This window comes from Diceros bicornis, chromosome 3, assembly GCF_020826845.1.
Source record: "Diceros bicornis minor isolate mBicDic1 chromosome 3, mDicBic1.mat.cur, whole genome shotgun sequence".
In the NCBI taxonomy this organism is placed as follows: domain Eukaryota; kingdom Metazoa; phylum Chordata; class Mammalia; order Perissodactyla; family Rhinocerotidae; genus Diceros; species Diceros bicornis.
Window position 1 is genome coordinate 102,063,874 of NC_080742.1, and position 15,445 is coordinate 102,079,318.

Genomic DNA, 15,445 nt, shown 5'->3' on the forward strand with positions numbered 1-15,445 from the left:
CAGACGAAGAGGAGGCTGGAGAGGTTAGGAAGTGAGTCTCAAGTCACAGAGTAAGGGCAAACGGAGCAGGTGCTCGTGGGGACTGCACGGCCCCGCCCGTGGCTTCAGGACTACGCCACTGGACCACAAAGCAAGAAACTGACTCTGATTTTAGGCTGGGACGGCTTCATAGGGGTGATGTCCACACTGCTCTTCAAAGTGAGAGGACAGTCTGCTGGTACAGAGGGCCCATGGGGAGGAGGGGGCAAGGGCTTTCCAGCCCATGAGAATGTCAGCAGAAGAATGCCGAGAGAACAGGAAGGTGCGGCCTGCCCCCATGGCCAGCTCCTCGCCCCCCTCCCCTGGCCCAGAGCTCCCTGGCTGAGTACGTACAGGTCAGCACTGCCGGGCAGCGGTTCTTCGGCATGTTCTCCTCCCTCTGGGCCACAAGTGAGCTGTTGGGCTCTGCTTGGTAGGCACACAGCGCCTCCCACTCCTTCTCTAGCCGGTTCTTGTTCTTCAAGTGGTCCTCCATGTAGGCCTAAAATGGAAAGCATAGAGTCAGGGGGCATCACGGGGAACAGCGTGGGGTCCCTGGACGTGATCGGGGACACCAGGTGGCCAGCAGAGGGTGGAGCCCACCTTTCACCTGTGAGTATGAGTTAGGGTGCTGGTTCACACCAGATCTGGGGGAACAGACTACCCAGATGTGCAAATGCAGCGAAGGCTTTTCACACATTCTGTGTGTTGGCTCAAAGGTGTTCACGATGCGTTTCCTAAGGGTACTCAGATTATGATGTTGCCTCTTCAGCTATCAGGAACTGAGTGGGGAGGAGAGACACACGATAGACCAAATTTGATTAACCAACCAACACCTGGAATGGAAACGGGTCCAGCTCGGAGTAAGTTGACGAGATGCGGCACTCAGAGGGGTTTACTGCAAGTACGTTGAAGGGTGAGAGGTTCACGCAGGTGGGGAGAGCGACCGTCTCGGGTGCAGGTGTGTCTGGCCACAGCATGGGGATGGCAGGTACGAAGGGCGGGGGCAGTGGGGGTCTGAATGTCTGGCCAGGGCGTCTGGGCTCCACAGTGGGGAATCAGGGAGTTGGGAGCAGGGTCTGTAGCTGTGGCTCTGGTGCGTGGAAACATAGAGGAGAACACTGCCTCTATCAGAGAAGGAATAAACACAGTTAGTAAAACAGTGAAGACCATGCTACACAGGAAGGAGGCAGAAGCTGTGGCGGGGTAAAGAAACAGGGCTGACAAAAACCATGAATAAACCTCAGTCTGGGAAAGCATCTCAGAAAATGATGTTTTGCATTAAAAGTCTTTCATTTTCTTTTTCTCTTTCTCAGAGAACCACCAGTTACTAACAGATACTATGTTGCAATAACTGCTTGAAATTACGTCACAGAAAACTATAAAACACACTGTTTGAAAACGATTTTATATATCCAATCAAACTCATGTCACAGTGGTGAATTCAGAAAGCCTCTCAGCTAGAGATGGGAATTGACCCCTCATGAGATCCTCCAGAATGGGGCAAAGCGTTCAGTGGGTCGTCCCACAGGATAGATGGAGGGACCAGATCTCTTCTGCTTTTCTGACTGCCAGGGTAGGGTGTGTTCAAACCGAGCGGCTGTTATTTAACTAAGGGACATCGTTTCCTGAGATATGTGCTAACAACGCAGGATGGAAGGGGGAAAACACCCCGGCCCTGCCATGTATACAGGAAACCCCAGGTACTGGTAGGTGTTTGGGGACCAGCTCACCACTCAGCGACAACAACAGTCATATATTTTAATTCCAGGCCCGGGAGCTCAGACCAGGCTCTTGGTAGGGCTCTCCCTCGTTCCCATTTCTGTTTGCACAGGAGTTATTTTTCTTGTAATTGGCCTGCTCTTCTGAATCCACCTGGTGTGATGTGTTTAACATACTGAGCTGCTCTGATGTGTGCACAATGTTAAACAGCTGGTAGTGCTAAAGAAACAAACACAACAAGAACGACACCTAATGTTTTGACCCTCGGCTGCTCCAGTCTTAATTCTTCTGGGCACTTGATTGTCGGTAGTGACTAGGAGACGTGGACGAGGAAACAAAGGAACATTCCCTCCACAGAGACACCCATGCCGGCCCTGTCTATGCATTCTTATTGATCTGTTCAGCTGAGACACGATGGTGATTTTAAGTAAAAGCATTTCAAAGAACCAAACCCAGCTGCATTATTGTGCCCAAAGGAGATACTGGTCTCGTCCCCTAGCATTTCTTTGTGGGTTTTCAACGTGTCATATGTAGACACAGGTTTTCAACTATATTCACAGACAAGATAAAACATGCACATGCACCCATGCATGCACACACACGCCCATGCACGCACACATGTACACACGCACGCACAGGGGTCCAGGTCTCCAGTGGTCAGGCACCCCAACGTCTAGCGGAGGTTTACAACCTTTCCACATTTGCACCCACCCCTCTGTCGGCCTCCCATCGTCGCTCCCTCAGATCCATCATTCAGCTCAGTTCACTCCAAGGGCCCGGATTCCTCCCCACCACTGCCCTTGGCCACCCCTTGCTCTTTGGCACCCCCTGCAGGGGATGGGCAGGGACAGGTGGGGACAGGCCGGGAGAGACACCTGGAAAAGGAAGAAAACTCAAATCAGATAGTCGTGCTGGATCCCACACCTCTTGCTGAAGTTTTGACTAGAGCTGTTTGTTTTGTATTTTTTTGTATCATTCCTTTTTTGGAATGTTTTGTATCATTCCTTCAATAAACACTGACTCTATCTATGTTGGTTTGACTCACGTGTGTGTCAACATGTGTATGCAGAACCAGCACATGGAAAGCCGGGTGCCCTGGGTGGGCACAGTGGGAGAGGAGGAATCACCCTCAGGTTCACCTGGCCCAGCAGCTGACCACCCCCCACCTCCCGGCAGCCAGCGAGGGGCTGACCAGAAGCGGGGGCCTGGGTGGTCATTGTCACATGTCCTGACCCCTGCTCCAGCTGCTTAAGGAATCAACAGATGGCCTTTCGTGCAGATGACCGAGAACCTCGAGGGCCACGCTGTGAACACCTTTCCATGACATACCTTGGAGCTCGGAAGCACACCTTTGTGAGGAACAGAAACATCACAGATGCTCCAAGCAAAGGACAGGAATTCATCCCCCTCCCCTGGCCAGCCCTGATGCTGCCACCTCCACTACATGGCCCTCGGGGTTCTTTGCCTGGGAAGGAAGCAAATTTAAGTGCCTCAATCTAGAAAAGGTAAGTGACAAACTATTTCTTTTGAAACAGTCACTATGGAATATCAAATACATATTCTGTACCAAAGTTATCCTAATAAGGACAACATTTTTGCGTGATATAATATTTAAGTTTTGTGAAAATACTGACCAGCTTATCTAGCCTAAAATATGGTGTGTGAGGGGAGCCCTGGGAGGGAGCGGTAGTTCTGGCGAAGGTGTACTGTTTCAGTGTTTCTGTAGTCACTTTTCTCAAGATTGGTTAATGTACAGTCTTACAAGTAGATATAAAATGGTTCCTGGCAAAATGATTTTGGGTCCTCGCTTTTCTTTGGCAAATGCTCTTTTTGAAAAATCCATCATGAATGAATGAGCTTCTTTCAATAAAACATGATTCTAAAATGAGGAACCTTGACAGGTTTAATTCAATCTCAAATATTGTCTGCAAAAGGGGCATTGGATATTATCTTAATTCCTGTAAACTGCAGCTGCTTAAATTTTCACATTTATCTTAACTATGGGAAGTGAAATCATGCTGCAAGTCCACTTTATGGCAAGAAATAAGAACTGGGACTCTAGTAAGCAAGCTTGGGTGGTAGGAGGGAGGAAAGAGTAGATATGGATATTCTTTTTTTTTTTTCATTGAGAATTAAGTCATCTAAAGATATACTGTACTTGATTATATCAAAATTGAGATGAATTTTTCATCCTCTCAGCACGTATTACTCAAGTAGTCTGTGTTTGTCCAGTTCTGGTCGTCTCAATTTGATCTGTTCTGTGTTTTTCTAACAATATTTTTATGAAACATCATTTATTATATTAAACTGATGTAATTTCCCCATCTATGTCTTAGGAGACTTTCCTCTTTCCTATTTGTTGATAAGATGCTTTTCTTCTGTGACTTGAGAGTATCTTTCATGTTGTCCGTGGGGAAGCTAGGCCTTGGTAGTAAAACAACATGATTTAAACAAAACCAAAACCAAAAAATGCTGCAATAACTTAATACTGTGAGGTCCCTTCTCTTCAAGGACGTGAGAAGTGTGAATTAGAACAGGTACAGTAATCCTTCTCAGATATAGTCACTTTCTGGAATAATTAGGTAACTTATCACGTAATTGAAACACTACTCATGTTCTTTCCCCCAGTGGGCGTTTAGCTGTAGGTGTTTTAAAAACTGACATTTAAAATATTTTTATTTTTATTTTATATAAATGTGTGTATGTGTGAGGGAGTGTGGTGGTGATGGTAGGAGGGCTTACTTTTTTAAAAAACTATAACTTTTTATTACATAAATAGCACATGTAGGAAATAACAGGAAATGAAGATAAGCAAATGAAAACAAAAGCCACTAATAACTCCACCGCCCAGAGCTAACCGTAAGGCCTGGATAAACTCCAGGCCTGTTGGCACATGTGTGGGCTGCTTTTTTTTCAGTGCTGACGACCTTCGCTTAAGCTTTGGACAACATTGATATTATAGGATTTTCCTGTTTAAGTTGAAAAGATGCTGAAAGGAGGCTTGCATCTTACACCTGGGGAAGACAAGGCCTGCAGAAGTTCAACCGTTGGCCCACAGCCCCCAGCAGCCAGGGCAGTGCCAAAGCTGCAGTGTGGTGTCTGAAACGCTGCTGGCTTCATCATGGTTTGCTGCTGCGGCCTCCTCACTGCACTCCTACCTTCATATCACCTTTCCAGTCCCTTCACAGAGCGACCAGGTCAGCATTTCTGGTTCAAAATACCACCTACTTCAGAAGCCACCAGTAGTGTCTAGATGAGCATCATTCTTTGTCCAAACTTCATTTCTCTAACCTACTGCTCCCTATCCCAATAAGACTCTATTTCCCACCGTTCGAGAACCCTCCCTCCCCGCCAATCCCCATCGTTTTCCACACTTTGTTCATGCTGATTCTTCTGTAATGAATCTATGCAGACCTCAAGGTCGGTGCCATTGCCACCCCCTTTCCTGAGTCTCACTGGGAGGTGCCTGTCGCCTCCCTCCACGCTCTTCCTTTTCTATACCCCCACCCTCCACATCAGACACTTACTATCTTAAGACGACATTAATCACACTCTGCTTTGTGCTGTAGCTATGGCCTCAGGCTTCCTCTCATGAGATGAGGTTTTCTGACAACAGGGCCCATGCCTCATTCACTTAGCATGTGCTTTGGGCACACAGCCACCACTTGTTGAATGGTTGCTTGTAACCTGGAAATTTCTATAAGTAACTTTTACAGATAAAAATTTTATAATGATGATGGGCATCCAAAAAAAATTGCCATTCAATCTTCTGAAACTCGGAAGAATTGCCCAAAAAAGTAACATAAGGACTTTGGAATGACTCACTATATATTTCCTCCCTGCCTTCTTCCTTTCTGGGTTCTCCAATGAACACCTTTACAACTCACGCCAGTGAGGTGGCGCCGCATTCTAATGCTCCTGTGACAACCCCAGTGTAATGGCAACCGTGTGAATTCGGAGGAAGGGGAACAGTTCAGAAAGCTCTTCTCTCTGCCTTTCCTGCTTTTTAGTCTTAACCTTCCTTCAGAATCCAGATCCGGTGCTGTCTCCCCTGGAGACTGCTCAGTCCTTCTGTGAACTCCTGTGCACTCACAAACACCACTCATTTGGGATGTAACATGCGCTAGCGTAATGAGCTAGGTATTCCAGAACCTGTCTTCCCAATGGGTTGTCAGCTCTGGTTAGGCACTGCCCTACACCAACACGTATGATCTGCACAGTTCCCTGTGCTGGGCTCTCCTAAATGCCTCTGAATTGAAGCTTTAAGTAGGAGGCTCTGGGATATGCAAAGCAAAGTACTAGTTAATAGTGCCAGACGGGACTCAGCCACCTGCATGTGTGACCCCACTGTGATCTGCATTCTGAAAACGTACATCAAGTGCAGAGTGGGTGCTTGGTATTAGCTGATTCAATCTGAAGAGCTTAGACAAATTAATCTTGAGAGTCACCTCTGGTTCTCAGGAATGTGTCTGGAAGCACGTCTTTATCTTTTAGAGTTGCTCACTGCAGTCCTCATAATTTTTTTGGGTGATGACAGAGGTAGAGGTTCTGAAAGGGTTCTTGGCTGGAAGAACTCAGCACCACATTTTCATATTCTTGATCTCCATCAGGGAATTTTACTCAAGCTGATTCTAGATGAGCCCTGAGGGGTACGGTCTAAAACCTTCTTGAATTCTGATCCTTTCAAGGGCCTAGACTTGTCGTGCTTGCATAAAAGATAATCTCCAGATCAAAACATTCGTGGAAAAAAGCCCCCAGGTTTCAGAATGTGGGTTTTCCAAGTTTGTAGCCAACACACTCTGGCTGACACTACCTCTGACCACATGACATTGGCATTTACAACAGGCTGAAGATGAGCTTGCATTTCTTTTGAGTTTTTTGCCCATTGAGAATGACATCAGCTTTCACAAGATCTATTTTATGAATATTAACTCAATCCAAGGTTTCCTCTTTAATCTGCCCTGTATTTCTGACTTCACCCTCCAGCTCTCCATCTTGTGCCTCTTTGGTTCTAGTCCAGACCATTAGGCCACTTGGGTAGGAAAATTACAAACAGTGTCTGGGTCACAAGGACCATATGCCACCAGATGACTTTTCAAGAAACATTCTCCATGTGTCACACAAACCAACTGGCTTCCACATTTAATGGAATCACACACAGAATCCCAAACCTTTGGAACAAAAGTATTATTGCCATTATAAGATGAAGACATGTCCACAATTTGTCTATATAGCCTAAATATTTTATGCACAGTTTTCTGATCCAATTGCCAACAACTTCAGGTCAAGAAAGCAATTTCTAGGAATATGGAGCATTTGGGACATTCTGGAACATAATAGGGTTTTTTTAATAACCACAAGAGCACTTTGTATCTTCAGAAGATAATTTTACGTATTACTCATAAAGTTTTTATGAATGCCTAAAGGAGCTTTTGCTGGGTAGGAAGGCAACTTGGACTTGACTTTGAAAGACTTCTTAACAATGTAATAAACAAAAAGGTTTGGTGCCCCCATAGCTACTTTTCAGCTATGTGCTTTTGGGTAAACCATCGAATCTAAGTGACCTTTAATTTACTTCTATATAAAATGGGAATCATAGCTCGTATTTCTAAAGGCGGTTCTGAGGGTTGACTGAGTTTATACACAAAATATGCTTTGTGAACTATAAAGTATATACAAATGGAAGGGATGGTGATCGTGGTGGGTCTCAATTTTTCATTAGAAAAAAGAGGGAGTTTGAGCATCTCTTAACTTCTCTTCCCTATTCTGTGACTCCCCTGCAGTTCTGGGGATGTTGACGCTTACCTAATGAAGCATGATGCCTTGAGTCTCCACAAACACCAGCCACTGACTGCAGCTTGCAGGCAGAATTTAAGGGCTGACACCAGTAGCACCATTACTGTGGACGCACCACTGCTATAAGTAAGTGTAGTAACATTTTCATTAATACTGTTGAAGAGAGAAACAACAAGCAACACCTATTAGGTACACAGTTCACAGTTTCAACATTGTATCTCATTTACGAGGAATAGTGGTATTTCTAACAAACTCAGTTTCCTCATTGTGTGGATAAAACCAACATGTGATCAGATCATTATGCCTGAGTTAGCATGTCACTCTACCATGCAATCAAGGATGGTTCTAGAACACATCTCCACTCCTATATGTGCCCTCTTTTGTTTATTACTGTTTTGAGAGGGAGAAATTTCATGACCAGTCTTGAGAAGAGGAGTCACAGGGAAATGCCAGTTTAAGGGACGACGTGAAACTAAGCTGCTAATTAACAAGGACGATTTCGAGTGTGGAAAGAGCATGCTAACACCCTGAGGTGCTTCTGATGTAGCCCCTTAGGGTCACATCATAATCTGAGGTTGTTTTATGGGCACCATTTTCCTAGCATCAAGGATCAGCTTCCAGGATCACTAAGGAAACAGGCCCACTTATTAAAACTATTCTGTTTCACCACATGCAACAAGCCAACGTTTGTGGTACCAACGGGCCATTCAGCTGTGGCTGTTCCCGAGGAAAGCCAATGCAGCCTGTGCTCTGTGGGCCCACTCCCGTCCACCCTTCCACGCCAGCAGGTAGTGCTGCTGCCCTGCCTCGGAATGCTGGATGGTGAGGTCTCGAGACCTGTAAAGGATCCTTTACAGCCTGCAGTGCTGGGATCCCTGCGTCAGGCCCCACTGGTCCATCCAGTTCCTTACAGGTCCCAGCTGTCACAGGCGCTCAACCAGAGCCACACGGAGTGGCCAGCTAGAGCCCGGAACGGACAACACAGTTTTAGCTCCATTAAAAGTCCTAGGAATTCTGTGTTATTTTGGCATCTCTTATCACTGGTAACGACAGGGTAAGATGCTGGGAAGTACCAGAGGATTTATTACTACTAAAAAGAATAATGAAAACAAACTAACACAAAAATACTGCAGCTTATAAGGATGGTGGAGCATTTAAAAATAAACAAAACAAGAAACAGGATCCATTCAGCATTATGTCACTCCCATCAACACAGACGGAAACCACTAACGTCAGCATAAGACAAGTCTTCACAGGTGTTTGGAGCTGTCCATTGCTTTCTGGGTCTTTAGACGAGAAACAAGGAGAAACCGCCCCAGAGAAGCTTCATTTCACAAGTTGTGCCCGGCACAAACTTCCTCCCTCTGTGGAGAAGGTATATTAACGGAAGCTGGGGTTGTTGAAGACCCAGCTACTTTTAGGAAAGCTTTGTCTCTGTTCCTCTCCTTACACTGGCACCTGTTGCAGCACAAATGCCCTTTAATTGGCTGAGTGACAATCACACCTTTTGTTAAAGGGAAGAATACACCCATGTACATCCTCCTTCCTTGTGAGAAGACTGTAGGGTTTGTGCTTACAATCAGATGGAGTTCGATTAATGCTTTTACAAGCAAGGAGTAAGCTGCTTCAGCTGCCATTTGGGGAAACGACGACCTTCTTTTCTTTAAAAATAAACATCGTCACCTGTCTTCATTAATACATTAAAGGGAAATGTTTACATTAAATGTTTGAATTCCAAAAGTAAGAAGTTTGAATTCCAAACAAAAATATGGAAAGATGAAAGGAGAAATTAGAGGGGTCAGTTGTGTTGGCTTAGCATATACAGACACAGCGAGGCAGGGCAGCAGGCAGCTCAATTAGAACTGGCATTCGGTTGTCTGTAGATGGCTGCGTCTGACATATCTTAAATGTTATTTATTAATACTATGCAGCAGGCATGTTAAGATATTTAAAATTCAAAATTAGAAAATCAAAATAGTACATTCAAACTCAAAAAAGGACAGATATGATTAAACGATCAGAGGGTAGTTTTGCTATTTGTTAAGAAAGATTTTCTTGAAACAGGAATTATGAACCATAATTGTATTCCAATTGCCATCTGACTCTAATAAAAAATAGCAACAAAGTGAAACTCAGCACAGAGTGAATCATCTTCCTAACCAGCTTGTCCCTTTGACACCTGCCCAGTCTCTGCACCATTTCTCACTTGTCCTGGGATTGCTGGTCTTACTGGATAGTTAAATATGCATTGCTTTATCTCCTCCAGATGAGGAACTTAAACTGCAGAACAGTATATATATATATATATATATATATAAAGATGAAAAACACAGACCCAGAAAAGACCCACTCAAAGCATGTTCCTGCTCTGTCAGGATGGGGTTGACTTGGGAAAAGCAAACACGGTTTGGAATTCAACCTCTGGGTTATATGTACAAAGCCTGAAGAAGCACGAATGGGAACAGAGGAATTAGGAAAAATAAATGAAAGACCATTCACGTGGTCTTTTTTCTTTTTATTACGTTTTAAAAATTGCTTCCATGGAAATCTGTTTTTGAGAGGAAACATTCCCACGTGTATTTGCAGTGGGTAATTAGCATCCCTTGTCCTGGTGAATTGGGAAGTGGTAAAAAGAGATGAAACTGACTAGCAAAAGCATCATACGTGGGCAGCAGAATTGGCTTCACCCACAACTGTGAATCAATGTCGTTTCTCCCAAAATCTTCCTCTGAAAGCTGTTTCTCAAGCTGAGCTCTTCTGAAGACCAAGTAGAATCTTTGCAAGCCCAGTGACCCCTGAAACCCGTCCCCAGTGCTGTCTTAATGTGATTTAGAAATGCACTCCCCTTCTTTATATTGTAACCAAGCAGACTGTGGAGTGAGAGAAATTTTAAATTGGTAAAATAGTGGAGAAAAGTTCAAATACTTAAATGTAAAGCCTTTAAGAGAAAGCCCCCACCTTAACTCAGTTTAGGTGGAGAAGGTAAGTAACCACCAGCGACAGAAACGAAGCACCAAAGGAGAAACAGAAAATGTAATGTGCTGGTTCTGAGGCCGGGACCACTGACTTATCTATTTTATTTAAGATCCTTTTTGTAATTGAAAATTAAAATACATGCAAGAACTAAGAAAACAAACAAAAGCTCTAAAGAAAGCGACATGTATTTTCCAAAGTACTGCTGGGAAAGTCCCTAGGAAGACCAGTTCCTGGGCTGAGACGTGGTCCGTGCATCTCGTGCTCTGGGAGAGGCAAAAAGAGAAAGGAGAGGTAACTTTGCAAGACGGTGAGTTCAGAGGACATGAAAACAAGGTAAATCTTAACTACTCGGAAGCTTCAATTAATATATTTTTATTATAACTTTGGGTTTTAGTATTCCAAATCTAGAACAAAGTCCAAAGTTGCAATAAATCATCTGGATAAAAGAGAGTTCTTAAAACAGTGACTGAATGACCTGCGGGGTATTTCCTGGAGTCAGTAAATAATTCACTAGACTTGGGGCATCTTTGTAGAGTGCTGTGTGAAGATTAGCGATGCTCTGAAAGGCACCCCCTGTGCACTAAAAGCACAGTGCTCATCAAGTAAGTGTGTGACTTTACAGATTTATAGAAAAAGAAAACCACAATTTTATGATGACTTACAACTAAAACCCTGATGGAAAATGTTAATAATGCACACATTCTATTCCAGAAATGTTCTAATTAATAAACTTAAAGAAATAAGTAATTTCGTCCTTACCACCTACTCTTACTAAACAGGAGGAAAGGCTTGTTCTTTTATACAACTGACAGTTTGTTTTATGCTGGGTGTTCTTCAGCACAATATAATATTTGGGTGTATGCGTAGGAGCAGGTGACAAAGGTCTTCTGCAGAAAGACTAAGAACGAAGCTATGTAATAACAGTGGTGATGACAATAACAGCACTCTATATTTTCAGGCTGTCATTCTTCAAGAAGCTCAAAGAATTTTAAATGAACAATTTTATGAATCTTATTATCTTATTTAACATCTTAAAAATTAAGGTTATACGAACATATGTAAAATACAAAGATGAATACTTATAACCAATGGAAAATAATTAAGAGAATTATACCATATTTTCCATAAATGTACAGCCATTAATATTTAAATCTAGGCAAAAGAGGGTTGCTTGACATTATGAGTGAAATGTGGATTCCTCCTCTAATTATGGAAGAGAGAGTTACAAGCTGCAGTACTATTTCAGGCACTGCTCATTTGTTGGTGGCATAGTCATTTATTCATTCATTCAACCAATGTTATTAAGCATCTAGTACGAGCCAGGGCATGCTGCATGTTCTGAGGACGCAGCAGGCACCTGGTCAAAGACTGATCCTCATGGGCTGATTGCTTAAGCTGGAGAACAGACCACGTACAAATAAATAAACATAATTCAGACAGATAACTTCAGGTAACAGGAGGCAGTAAGAAGACATAACACAGAGATGTAAAAGCGATCAGGTGCAGGAGGGGAGGAAGTCGGGACTCCAGGAAGGGCAGCCCCTCTGAAGAAGAGCTGATCTCCGAGTTCATCCTGACAGATGGGAAGGCCCGTCATGCGAAGGACTGCAGAGGTGTTCCAGGGAGAGAGGAGAGTGAGGACAAGAGGCCCCAGGGGGGCGCGGGGGACGGATCCTGCATATTCCAGAATCAGAGAGAAGGCCAGGGTGGCTGGGACAAAGGGATGGGGAGGAGGGTAGTCAGCGGCTGGATCCTATGGGAGCTCCCCGGCCTTGGGGAGGAGGTTGAAGTTTAAGCAGCCATTGGAGAAGTTTGGGAAGCATTGGAGGGAGTTAAGCAAAAGAGGCCCATGATGATAAAGATGCTTCCAGAAGGTCACGCTAGCAGTCAGGGATTGATTATACAAGTTGGGACAATCCACATAGGAGACTTCAGTGGCTGAGATTTGGGGAACCACAGTGGAGGGGGAAAACGGGAGAGAAATGGGCAGATGTGTGATATTTTCTGAAGGCAGAACTGCCAGGATTTGCTAATAGAGCAAATTAGAGGATTTTAGTTTATTTCATATAGATTCAGCTCATTCCATTATCTGCCCTGTTCTTTCTTACACTCCTAAATTTCTGCAACCCTTTAGTTAGTAATTGTTTAAACTCCTTATCCCTCACACAACCAGTGAGGAAAGATCTTAATGATTCGATCTGAGAAACAAGGTCACAGCTTTAATTTACCTGAAGTCAAAAGTCTGGGTAAAGATCTGAAAAATTCCATCAACAACCCTGATATTTCTAACAACCTGCACGCTTTTGTTACATGGAGAGAACATTCAGACAGTTAATAGCAGTATTTAGTTTTCATCTTAGTCGTACGCAATCTCATTGAAGACGTTTGCCCAAATTACCATAGAAAATTAACAGCCAATAGCTGAACTCAAAATTTAAAATGTAAAATCAGTCCAATAACTAAATTAACTTGGAGTATTGTGATATCCTTATCCACAAATACAGCAATTCTTGACATACAGACAAAGGTGTGCAAATACGTGTGTGTCTACAAGACGAACACACAGCCACGTTAGAAGAGCACAACTTTCTAGGTCGGAAGTACTGTCTTTCCTCCTTCAGACCACCCGGTTCCATTTATTAAATTACTACTGCAATCGTGAACTGGTTCCCAGATGACACCAAAGATTCTATGAGAGATTCACAAATTGAAGTAGACTGAGGCTCAGTGTGTGAAGACAGACTGACACCAAGACGATACCAGGCTTGAGAAAACAAGAGCTTTTAAGAAACGAAGACAGTGCCCATGAGCACCACACATCGTGGCCTGCTGTCCCCCTGGGCGCCACGTGTGTGGGGAGCTCAGGACTTGGAGAGAGCCACAGCAGAGCTCCAGGTTCCAGCTGTTTCCACCAGTCAGCCATGGCTCTAGCACGATCTTAAGCCCAGAACACAAGCCCTAAAAGTGCCTGTCCCTCCCAGGTCAATCTTCCAGGGCGTCTAGAAACCTGAGCATTGCCCTTCTCCTATTCACAGCGACACTGGGTTCTAACCAGACAATGCCACCAAGTTAGTATTTTAGTCTGTGCCACCCACTCGGTGGGAAAAATCAGGACAAAGAAATAAATGTAAGATAAGTTTTTAGGCGCTCCCAATGAGCCAACGCTTTTACTCCTGATGGTCACTCCAGGGTCCAGCCTGGCACATCCTAGGTGGTCAATAGATACCTGTTGAATGAATGAAGGGCACAACCACCCACTGAATCCCTCGAGAATGTGCGGCAGCTCCATGGTCTCTGACTCAGAGCACTGGTGCCGTCAAAGGCTGGTCCTGCGTGTCGGACACGTGAGTTTAAGGTAACAGTCAGTTTTGCTTTGGAAATGCAGTGTTGTCGATGAAATCTTTTTGGACAAATGGACACCAGTGCTTCATTTAACAGTTTTCTTTAACAATATTTACTGTTTACAGTCTTAAATCAAATGTGCACTCAGAAGGGGGGAAAGGCAGATTTCTATGCTAATAAACAAATTTTAACTTATTTTAGGATATTTTCATATATTTTAATTTTTTTCAGCCTTACTCTTTCCTCTGGCTAGCTTATAGCCTCTCTCACCTTTGCTGGGATATTTGGGAATATTGCATAATCCATTCCTGGAATGCATGAGCAGCTCTGGATCCTATAAAATATTCATTCACTTTCAAAAATATTTGCACCCTGCTGTCAAACGTAGACAAATTCACATGGAATATCAGAAAATGGCTATTTTAATGGCAAATGGTTTCCTCAAACCTCTCTTTCCACTAAAACATTTTCTTCAAAATTATTTTCATAAGAAAGATTAACAATTTCAACATTAGCTGCTAATCCCCTTTCATTTAAAACTCGGCTGATAAAATTCTTTGCTTGTCATTCAAATAGTAAGTAATAATTATAGATTTGAGGCTTCCATCTCTGGCTTCATTAATGGTAAATTGCATGGAAGTCTGAAGCATAAGTCAGCTTTGATACATCTCAAAATGCAATTTCCATAGCTTCCCTTGGCTATGTACAATTAATTATACAGTTAATAAGGGAAATATGTTAATGAAAGGAACATTATTCATCCAGACCACCTGCCTTTACTAAATATCTTTTGTGCATTTCTCTTCTTTTTGTAATTTTGGTCTACAGACATTAGAAAAAAACACACACACAATGGACAATGTGGTGATTTTAAACATCAGTCTGCCAGTCTGTGTCTACTTCAATTAACACAAGTTTAAAGAAAAATTAATTCAATTTAATGACATTTCTACTAATTTCTGCCTTTTAAAAGTTTAAAATGTCTACCCATGGCATTGTAAACTCCTGAAACAGCTGTTTATCAAACAAAATATCACTTATTTCTAGCAATGGTATATTCATCTTCATAGATAAATGGAAAACAGAAGAAATTGCATGAAAGATGAGATAAATCTCAGTCGTTCTAAATAGATTAAACTCTCCTAATTCTTCTCTCATCCATTTTAAACCTCTGTGCTTAGCAATAATTAAATCCTCTCATTCCATTTGGATAATCAAAGTTTGACTATAGACAGTTTAGTGCAGAAACCAATGTTAACCTTTACTAAGAAAGTTAATGTTTCTGAGACTTTGATGTGGAATAGAAATCAGAATAGTTTAACTGGAAAAGGAAACTGTCTGGCTAAAGCTACATTTCTATTTACTTTTAATAAATTACATGGACAATATAAAAGAATGCATTTGCAAATATTAGTTTTACAACAAATTTTTATTAATATAAATTAATACATAGTCTTTATTAAAGGATACAAATTGATTCCAGCCTCAACCATGTCCCTTTTGACATATGAAAAATATTTTAAGCTGAGAGTTATTTAGAAATTCCATTAATGTACAAAATTCAGTTGGAAACCAACCTTGGATTCCAAAG

At 42.8% G+C, this 15,445-nt stretch overlaps 1 protein-coding gene across 1 annotated transcript in view; it reads right to left on the reverse strand.

The window, feature by feature from the left end:
* Positions 1-15,445, reverse strand: part of PTPRN2 (protein tyrosine phosphatase receptor type N2) — a 911,136-nt gene that overhangs the window by 65,869 nt on the left and 829,822 nt on the right. The window contains exon 15 of the mRNA XM_058535313.1: positions 373-520. Within this exon, the coding sequence (XP_058391296.1) occupies positions 373-520 (148 nt within the window). The remainder of the gene's footprint in view (positions 1-372; positions 521-15,445) is intronic.